At 39.9% G+C, this 11,113-nt stretch overlaps 1 protein-coding gene across 4 annotated transcripts in view; it reads left to right on the forward strand.

The window, feature by feature from the left end:
- RFX7 (regulatory factor X7) overlaps positions 1-10,429 on the forward strand; it is a 153,909-nt gene extending 143,480 nt beyond the window's left edge. For all 4 annotated transcript variants that reach the window (XM_036842652.1, XM_036842651.1, XM_036842653.1 and 1 more), the window contains 2 exons: positions 2,448-2,743; positions 4,338-10,429. In XM_036842652.1, coding sequence (XP_036698547.1) covers positions 2,448-2,743; positions 4,338-7,616 — 3,575 coding nt within the window. In that variant the 3' untranslated portion in view covers positions 7,617-10,429. The remainder of the gene's footprint in view (positions 1-2,447; positions 2,744-4,337) is intronic.
- Positions 10,430-11,113: the final 684 nt, after the last annotated feature.

Raw genomic sequence — 11,113 nt, forward strand, 5'->3', positions numbered from 1 at the left:
TATCAGAAGCTTTAAGCATTTGCAGTATGTGTGTGAGAGAGATTGTTCTGTTTTCTCATTTTATTGTCAATTGAGGACCATAAATGTCAGGAAAATAGCCTTTTACAAGAGCCTCATCATAATTTTTCCTGTCTCGATATAAAATGGATGGCTCAAGTTTGTACACTTATAGTTACACAGGGGCAGGAGAGTGCTTAGGCTGCCTCATCTAGCTAGATAGCTCACATCTGTTACCGCATTTATTCCCCCAGCGGTCCTGTAAGATAGGGGATATTTATTCCCATTTTACAGATCAGGAAACAGATTCAGGGAGGTTAAGTAATTTGTCCATAGTCAGATAAGCAGTGGAATTAGCCAGAATTTGAATCCTGATTTGTCTGTCTCCAAAACCCAGGTTACTCCTTTACACCAGACTGTCTTCCTAGCTTCTGGCAAAATGAGGTTCTAAAAGATATGGGCCCTTCAACTTGCTGTGTTCTCTTTCTCCTATCCCTACTGACACCCAGGAGAGTACTTTCACATGTTGCGGACTTAGGAGGTATCATGGGGTAAAGAAACAGAGACATCTCTGTCTTCTTATTTCCCACGTTATTCACATAGTCTCACTGAAAGAAATGTTGAATGAATGGATTTTTAAGGCATAAGTGTGAAGAAAGGTATATTTTTTAAACCAAAATACTAAAAATCACATATGTAAGTAGGCGTTTTCACTTTTTGAAAGTAGCTTGGGAGGCTGACTTTTTTTTAACAATCTTCTGAAATTTCGTTCTCAGCCATTGCCACTTTGTTGGTTTTTTTTTAATTTATTTTTGGCTGCAGTGGGTCTTCGCTGCTGCATGCGGGTTTTCTCTAGTTGCAGCAAGCGGGGGCTACTCTTCGTTGTGGTGCGCAGGCTTCTCATTGCGGTGGCTTCTCTTGTTGTGGACCGTGGGCTGTAGGCGCACGGGCTTCAGTAGTTGTGGCACGTGGGCTCACCAGTTGCCGCTTGCGGGCTCTAGAGCTCAGACTCAGTAGTTGTGGCACACGGCTTAGCTGCTCCGCAGCATGTGAGAGCTTCCCGGACCAGGGCTCGAACCCGTGTCCCCTGCATTGGCAGGGAGATTCTTAACCACTGCACCACCAGGGAAGCCCCATTGCCACTTTTAAAAATATCCTTTGGTAGGGATGAATCTTCATCCTTTGAAGGTGCATTTGGTTTTTTGTAAGTATCGTCTCCCTATTAAGAACAGGTTGTATTACAGATGTCCTTTGTAAGCAGCTGCTTGGAACTCATGCCTGTCCAGAAACCCTGGCAGGAGGCATGAGACAGCGAGCTTGAGCGGTTGGCACAGGCTCTCGGGTGCAGGTGCTGAGCAGCCAGAGCCGAGGCTGCGGATCGGATGGGAGCAGTGCAATTCGAGTTGGATTTGAGGGGAAAGAATAGTACTTAGGTGATAAAAGGGGGGTCAGAACACGCGGGATTGTTGAGCAGTGAGTGTGTGGGTTAGAGTTTACTTTCTCTCCTTCCCCGTCTCCCACTCCCGAAGCTGTTGCTGTTAACCAGATGAAAAGCAGAAACGGCTGGGGAAGGGTAGGTCAGGATGTGCCAGCAGCGCAGGGGTGCCCTCCCTTTGCCTCTCTCCACTGTTTCTACTGACCCCTGCTCACTTTCTAATGATCTTAATGCCACTCCCTAAATGTGAAATGAGCTTTTGAAAAATTAGTTGTATTACATAATCAAGTTTTCTTAAAATTTATCCCTTGCTTATTTTATCATTCCTTTTTCTCAGTGTTGATCTTACTACTACTTTAAGAAGCTTTCTCAGTGACCCTTTTTTTAGAATATCTTAACCTCAGTCTTATTAAGAAACTCTGCTTAATTTCTCCTAGGTCATACTGGAATAATTAAATAATTAATTAATTAATTAATTAAAGCACTTAAAATTGTAGTACCTATTTTCATGAAATTCTTGTAGAATTAAAGACTTGTTTTCCCCATACAATTTTTTTCTAAGATATGGATGGTTTCAGCAAATATTTATTGAGTGCCCCTTGTGGACTGAATATTAAAATCATGAAAATGAGTGAATTTCTTAATTAGAGAAGGGGGAAGGGAGATTTTTCTGACATCTACTGATAAATGTAAAACATGCTCTCTTGGCATTTATCTTAGCTTTTGTACATTAGTGATATAGCTACTACTCTTTTCAAAATCTTCATCTATTATTGCAGATATAACTACAGCTGTCACCCAAGTTGAACCATATTCTAAGGTGTCAATTAAAACCATATTGACAAATGTTTATAAATTGGAAGTGTAACATTTATGCTTTATAAAGAAATTGTGAGTTAAAATTTGCTGGGTTTGGTTGCTTTGTCCAGTAAATGGCTACATAGTCTTAGAAATTGAGTTGTAACTACTTTCTATAAAGAAGAGTATTTTAGCTTTACTTTCTGTTTATTTTCAGGAATTAAAGGCATTACCCAGCCTTCTGCTTTTATACCTACAGCTGAAAGTAATTCCTTTCAGCCCCAAGTGAAGACTCTGCCATCTCCTATTGACGCTAAACAGCAATTGCAACGGAAAATCCAGAAGAAGCAACAAGAACAGAAACTACAATCCCCTTTGCCAGGAGAATCCTCAGCAAAAAAATCAGAAGGCGCTACAACCAATGGAGTGACTAGTCTTTCTAATGGAAATCCTGCAATCCTCTCTCCTCAGCCTATCGGTATCGTTGTGGCAGCTGTCCCTAGTCCCATTCCGGTAATATCATTAAATAGCATTTGGCCTTACTGGAATTGTGGGAAGTCAGTTTAGTTAAAAGTGGCACAGAAGAAGGAGACAAGTATAGGTGTAGATTCAGTTGTAAACTGATTTTGTGACCGCACACAGATTTCACTTCAGTCGGTTGTCTTTTATTCAGGATATACGTTGTTGATTATAACGTGAGCTATAAAAGGAACAGAAGTGAAATTACAAGACATTTAAGTTTGCACATAACCAGTCAGAGCTTTATGTAAGAGATGAGTCGTTTTCAGAGTTGTTTCATCTCTATCTAAGCTAAGGTGACACAATTGCAAACTTTTTTTGGTTTATTTTTTTTCCTGTTTAACATTCAGATGGAGCAAAATTGTAATATGTGTTGGTAATACATTAACATAGACTTGTCTCAATGGCTTTCTGGACATGGAACCTCAGGCAAGTCTCTAAGCTACTCTGAGTCTCTTTCCTTATCAACAAATAGAGGTTATGATCTACTCCTTGCCTCTCTCACACAGCTGAGTTTATGATGAAGAGGCTTTTAAAATGAGAGTGCATGGACTTCCCTAGTGGTGCCACGGTTAAGAATCTGCCTGCCAGTGCAGGGGACACAGGTTCAAGCCCTGGTCTGGGAAGATCCCACATGCCACGGAGCAACTAAGCCCGTGCACCACAACTACTGAGCCTGCGCTCTAGAGCCCATGAGCCACAACGTTGAGCCTGCATGCCACAACTACTGAAGCCCGTGCTCCTAGAGCCCATGCTGCACAAGAGAAGCCACCGCAATGAGAAACCCGTGCACCACAACGAAGAGTAGCCCCCGCTTGCCGCAACTAGAGAAAAGCCCACAGGCAGCAACAAAGAGCCAAAAATAAATAAATTAATAAATAAATAATTTTTTTAATGTTTAAAAATAAATAAAAATAAAATGAGAGTGCATCATGCTAAAGCAAGATGGTATTTTATGTTGTTATTTATGATGTTATTAGGGAAATATAGTATCTTGTGGTTTTTCTGTTCTTATCATTATCCTTATCATCGTCATCATCATGTTATTGAAACATGGAATACCTGGGAACCATACTCTTGCACTATTCATTGTAGAGCAAACTGGGGGAGGCAGTAGTTTTATCTGAGACCCAATCCACAGTGGTTTATTAGTAATGCCCATGGTAGATCCATTTATAAGACAGTCTCCCCTGTGAGTGAGTCATCTTGCCACAGACTCCAGTTAGATACCTTTATAGTTGCATGTTTCTTCAAGATTTTATTTCTGCTCCCTATAACCTCCTTAAAATTCATTGTTTTAGCAAGTATTCATCACAAATGTGAAGTTTTTCATTGAAGTCTTCATACTCTTCTTACATATCATTGTATTTGGTAACTATATTACACTGTGTTGCATTTATTATAGTATTTACTTCTCGGGTTATATCGAATCTGGTCTAAAAACTCTTGTCTAACATACGAACTGTCCTTTTTTTTTTCTTTTTAGCATTACATGTATTAAATCCCTTAATACTAATGAATATATGAATTGCTATTTATATTCTGGACTTGTTACATCTGATATTTTTGTTTTCCGCCTTTTTAACAGGTCCAGCGGACCAGGCAACTGGTAACTTCACCAAGTCCAATGAGTTCTTCTGACGGCAAAGTTCTTCCCCTCAATGTACAGGTGGTCACTCAGCACATGCAGTCTGTGAAGCAGGCACCAAAGACTCCTCAGCACGTCCCAGCCAGTCCTGGGGGGGATCGCTCTGCTCGGCACCGCTACCCTCAGATCTTACCCAAACCAGCCAACACCAGTGCCCTCACCATCCGCTCTCCAACTACTGTCCTCTTTACTAGTAGTCCCATCAAAACTGCTGTTGTACCCACGTCACACGTGAGTTCTCTAAATGTGGTGAAAATGACAGCAATATCCCTCACACCCAGCAACAGTAGTGCCCCTCTGAAACATTCTGCCTCAGTAAACAGTGCTGCAGGAACAACGGAAGAATCAAGGACCATTCCACAGATCAAGAATGGTTCTGTTGTTTCACTTCAGTCTCCTGGATCCAGGGCCAGCAGCACCGGGGGACCATCTGCTGTGGAAGTCAAAATGGAACCTGAGATGTCATCAGATGAGCATCCTGTACAGTGCCAAGAGAACTCTGATGGGGCTGACGTGCCCAAAACAACACCTAGTGCCCTCTCGGGGCAGAAAAGTAATACAGAGGGAGTAGTGCAAAAACCTTCAAATGAAGGTGTTATTGAAATAAAAGGAACTAAGGTCTGTGACCAGAGGACCAAGTGTAAAAATCGCTGTAATGAAATTCTGCCAGGCACTTCAACAGGCAATAATCAAAGCACTATCACTCTCTCAGTTGCCACTCAGAACTTAACTTTCACCAGCACCAGCTCACCATCTAATGGTGACTCAATAAATAAAGACTCTAAATTATGCACTAAAAGTCCAAGAAAGCGGCTGTCTTCTGCATTGCAAGAGTCCCAGGTGCCTCCTGTAAAGAAACCAATCGTGGAACAGCTTTCTGCAGTTATCTCGGAAGGTCAGAAACCAGGCAGTGTTAAGAAGGACCAAAAGGTTCTGCATTCAGGGAAAACGGAAAGTTCAGCAGCAGGTTCCCAGATTCCTAGCAAGGTATCAACAAATGTTAACTCGCACGTAGTGGCAAGTCAACCCTTGAAGTCCTCTGCTCTTGTTACCAGTGATTTAGCTTCAGAACAGCAAACCACACCATCATCATCTCCAGATATAAAAGTAAAGCTTGAAGGCAGTGTCTTTCTCTTGGACAGTGATTCAAAATCGCATGGCAGCTTTAACCCAAATGAATGGCAACAGGTCACTAAGGATTCTGAGTTTATATCTGCCGGCTGTGAACAACAGCAAGATATCAGTGTTATGACAGTTCCTGAGCACTCTGATATCAATGACTTAGAGAAGTCTGTCTGGGAATTAGAAGGAATGCCACAGGACACGTATTCCCAGCAACTACACAGCCAGATACAAGAATCTTCTTTGAGTCAACTGCAAGCACAGTCTTCAGATCAGTTACCTCTACAGTCCGAACTGAAGGAGTTCGAGCCTTCTGTTTCCCAAGCAAATGAAAGCTACTTTCCTTTCGATGAGGAGCTGACACAGGACAGTATTGTAGAGGAGCTGGTGCTCATGGAGCAACAGATGTCAATGAACAATTCTCATGCTTACGGTAACTGTTTGGGAATGACCCTTCAGAGTCAGTCCGTGACTCCAGGCGCGCCAGCGTCATCTCACGCCCCCAGCACCCACTTCTATCACCCCATCCGTAGCAATGGCACCCCGATCCCCACCCCCACCCCGACCCCTACCCCGACCCCGACCCCCACCCCCACCCCCACCCCCACATCTGAAGTGGTTGCCGGGTCTCAGAGCCTGTCACGGGAGAGCCCTTGCTCCAGGTTGGCCCAGACCACGCCCGTGGATAGTGCTTTAGGAAGTAGCCGACATACACCCATCGGTACTCCCCATTCTAACTGCAGCAGCAGTGTCCCTCCCAGCCCCGTGGAATGCAGGAATCCATTTGCATTTACCCCAATAAGCTCCAGTATGGCATATCATGACGCCAGCATTGTCTCAAGTAGTCCTGTGAAACCGATGCAGAGACCCATGGCCACACACCCTGACAAAACCAAGCTTGAATGGATGAATAATGGGTACAGTGGGGTTGGTAATTCATCCGTTTCTGGCCATGGCATTCTCCCAAGCTATCAGGAACTAGTGGAAGACCGTTTCAGGAAACCTCATGCTTTTGCTGTGCCTGGACAGTCTTACCAGTCTCAATCCAGACATCATGACACTCATTTTGGTCGTCTGACTCCTGTCTCTCCTGTGCAGCATCAAGGTGCCACTGTAAGTAACACCAACAAACAGGAGGGCTTTGCAGTCCCTGCCCCTCTTGATAATAAAGGAACTAACTCTTCGGCCAGCAGCAACTTCCGGTGCCGAAGCGTGAGCCCTGCTGTTCATCGCCAACGTAATCTTAGTGGAAGCACCCTCTACCCAGTATCTAATATCCCCCGATCTAATGTGACCCCCTTTGGAAGTCCAGTAACCCCTGAAGTTCATGTTTTCACAAACGTTCACACGGATGCATGTGCCAACAACATAGCTCAAAGAAGTCAGTCGGTTCCATTGACAGTCATGATGCAAACAGCCTTCCCAAATGCTCTTCAGAAGCAAACAAACAGTAAAAAAATAACCAATGTTTTGTTGAGTAAACTTGATTCTGACAATGATGATGCAGTGAGAGGTTTGGGCATGAACAACCTGCCCTCCAATTATACAGCCCGGATGAATCTCACTCAGATTTTGGAAACTTCCACTGTCTTTCCTAGTGCCAATCCGCAGAATATGATCGATTCCAGCACTTCTATTTATGAATTCCAAGCACCATCTTACCTCACCAAAAGTAATAGCACCGATCAGATCAGTTTTTCTCCTGGCGATAATCAAGCACAATCAGAAATTGGAGAGCAACAATTAGATTTCAGTAGCACTGTTAAAGACCTGTTGAGTGGAGACAGCTTGCAAACCAACCAGCAGCTGGTAGGTCAGGTAGCGTCTGATCTCACTAATCCTGCGTCTGATTTTTCTAGCGACATCAGGTTGTCTTCTGAGCTCTCAGGCAGCATCAATGATTTGAACGCTTTAGATCCAAATCTACTGTTTGATCCAGGTCGTCAGCAGGGACAAGATGATGAAGCTACACTGGAAGAATTAAAGAATGACCCATTATTTCAACAAATTTGCAGTGAATCCATGAGCTCTATGACTTCATCAGGTTTTGAATGGATAGAAAGCAAGGACCACCCTACTGTTGAAATGTTGGGTTAAATTGTATTTTATAATATGTAGCACACTGTATCGAAAGACATATGTATTGTATTTGTCTTAATGGAAGTGCCTCCCGCAGCAGAAACACTTACTATTAATTGTGACATTTTAAGAGTTTGCTGCAGAAGCGGTTTCTTCTTCAGTAGGAAATGGTTAGACTCGCCTCAGCTCTTAACAAGTTTCTGAAGAGAGTAGGCTGTAGAAAAACAAATATTAGGTTTTCAATTTTATAATGTTCCCCATTTAATCACATTGTTTGCTAGTAAACAAAAGAATAACCAGCTTTTACGAGAGCAGTCTAGATCTTTATTTTGTATAAGTTTATTTTAATTCATTGGTTGATCTGCACAGATTTTAGAGGAAACCATTGATTTTAGGTATAGGATATTTTTTGTTGTTGGCATTATCTTTTAGATATGAAATCATAGTTAAGGTGAACTGTAGACAAGAAGGTCTTCCTTGAAACAGGGATAATATTCAGGTTATTATAAGTATTTAGGCTTGAAGCATAGAGCTACTGTAGAATGAAAAAAAAATCTCTGTAGGACTTTCTGGGACTTCAGTACCATTTGCACCTGCAACGAAGGGCTTAAATAGGAGAAAATAATGGAAAATTAAATATTAATGTAAGGAAAGCAAAAGCTGCGCTAAAATATTTAAAAGGAAAAACCAGTAGCCATTTATATTTGTGACCTTGCATTAGTCTTCTTTTAAAATGTTGATTTTAACATGGAGCTAACACAGAGACATGCCCACACGTGCACACACACACAAACAAAACAAGTAATTCCAAACATTGTAATTTAATAGAATAAATACAAGCATGTTAGAAGAATATTTTATGTTTTATTATTTGGTAGTTGAGATAGGGGAATTTAGAAGGAAACTAAAAGCGTTTTCTTAGTTTCATCACAGTATGTCTGCATGCACATATTAAAATTCTATTTAAGATTTATTTTGAAGGGTTTTAATTATAAGTCCTCGATTTAGTGACTGACTCCTTCACTGCTCCTGAACATAGAAATGCAATTTGATCGTGGGAATCCCTTTGAAAAACAAATAAACAGGAGAGCGATAACATAAAAAACTCAACAGAAAACATTTCACCACCTGAGGTCTGAAGTCACAAATCTTTATATCTCTGATAAAACAAAGGGGATATCAATAGTACTTGAAGAAGAGGAGCATTTTATAACATGCTTAATTTTTATTTATTGTGATAACCACAATTGCAAAAGAAGCACTCAGGATTTGTTTTAAAATGTTTCTCTCTGTGGCTCCCATTTTGTTTTGTGAATAATTATTTATGAATTTCATGCTGACACAAATCTTCTCACTAGTCGACAGCTCCATTTAAGTGAGCTTCAAGATCAGTTTCAAATAGACTTAAAAATTGCCGTTAAGTTTTTAAAGCTAACATTAAACCATTGCTATGCTACCTTGAGCCTAGCTAAGCTTTCCTTTACCTTAATTAGTAAGCCAATCAGAAGACTACAATCAACAAATGTGGTGAAAGGTTTAATAAGATTTCATTGTTCAATAAATTTGCAAAGTAGGGTATTAACATTTTGATAAATAAATGGTGCTAGGTTTGGCTCAGAGGTTTATATATTGATATGTCCTAGTTATTGGCATTTGTGTGTGTTTGCTGTTATCTTGATTTAATGATCTGTTAGATTTTTTTTCTTGATGCTAGTTATTTCTTCACTGTACATTGAGACACAGCACTACTGCACACCAAAGTATGCAATACCCAAAGGAAACTGTGTGATTTCTTTTAACAAATGATGGGAGCCTTTCTACATGAGATACTCTGAAAAGGAGATTTTGAGGCCATTCTAATCCCTTGTTTACATTATTAGCTTCCTACTAATACAAAAATAATGGAAATCTTTTTTGATAAAAATATAAAGACTGGAGGATTTTTAACCCCCTGTACAGTATTGCAGCAAACACTTTAAATTTGGTTGAATTCGTCCAGCAAACTTTCTGGGGTTCATATATTGCACTAAATTTGTTGAACCTGTGGTAGGCACATCTCTTAGGATAAATGCAACCAATACAGTCCACAGATTAAACTTTTTAAATGTGTTTCATTATGAAAAGACAAAATGTCATCAAAGTGACAGATAAAATTGTCTTATGTAGCAATGTGCATTAATCTCAATGAGATATTTCTATTTCTTATTCTCTTACATGAGAATATTACAGCAGGAAGAGTTAAGTTTAGTTTGCTTCACCATGTTAATACATGATCACAAAATGTGCATGAGTGTTATTGACTTATCTTGTACAGTACTAGGTATTCCTGTAACCACTTTTTTTTTTTTTCTTGGCTGTACTGAAACTGGTTCATTGTTAACCAGACAAGCATAGTTATTCACAAGTTATTTGCTTTTTTATGTTTACTAATTCTGCTTAGTTATTGTTGAATATGTTCTTTTCTCAGATTATTTTCATTGTTTTGATGTTTTAAACATTTTGCATACTGTTTATCATGATAAGACTTCATGAAGTAAATAATTTTGCATATAATTGCAATAAGCACTGACTTTTGAACTGAAAAGAAGGAAAGTGTTTTTTTGTGCAGTGCATCAGAGGTTCATATAACAGTCTTGTACTATAATGTGCTTTACTACACCATAAATGACAAAAACAAGCCCTGTTTCATGTTTTCATTTAGTGCAAAAATTCAAGATTTCCCCAGTGTTTTGTTGTCTGTTGTACCTGCTGAAACTACAGTAGTTGAATATTGCAGTAGCATTTCAGTTCTCTTTTTTTATTGAAAGTGCTCAAAAATTGTTTTTTAAATGTTTTCAAAAACAATTAAAAACATTTTATATTAAACTGACTGGATCTTAAGGTGATTTATGGGATCCGTTTTATGTAGACAGCATGCCATTTTGTAAACAGACCTGAAGCATTTCTTCCTTTGATCTCATGAAAGTTGAGAAAATGGGAAAAAATCAGCATCAGGAGGAACAGTGCTGCTAATCTATGCTCTGCTATTAATCCAGAAGGCTACACAGATCTTATTTCATTCACCAGAACTCTGCTACTCACTTACAGTTTATTACCAATGAATGATACATGGCATAGAGCTTTATGTTGTCCAAAAAAAAAAAAAAAAGGTCTTTCCTTTTGTTCACTGACATATACCGTTTGCTTTAAAATGTTAGTCTGTGTAGTACCTAGATATGGGTATTTGGGGAACTTTGAATAGAAAAATAACAGAAAATTTTAAAACACAGCTATGTCCAAAAGCATTATAGGCATTTTGGTGAAGAACAGGCAAACAGAACAGGAACCAATGGATATAATGAACCAGGAAGAAATTCTGGAGGAAAAAGTGTTATGTAGTACCTGAGGTGCTTTTGGCTGCAGGTAAGAGAAAACCTAACACTGACTTCAGCCATAAGGACATTTATTTTTAGCTTAATAAGAATTTTGGTGATAAGAGGTGCTCAGGTTCATTCAGTGACTCAGTGTTTTTTTCT

Source organism: Balaenoptera musculus, chromosome 2, assembly GCF_009873245.2.
Source record: "Balaenoptera musculus isolate JJ_BM4_2016_0621 chromosome 2, mBalMus1.pri.v3, whole genome shotgun sequence".
Lineage (NCBI taxonomy): Eukaryota > Metazoa > Chordata > Mammalia > Artiodactyla > Balaenopteridae > Balaenoptera > Balaenoptera musculus.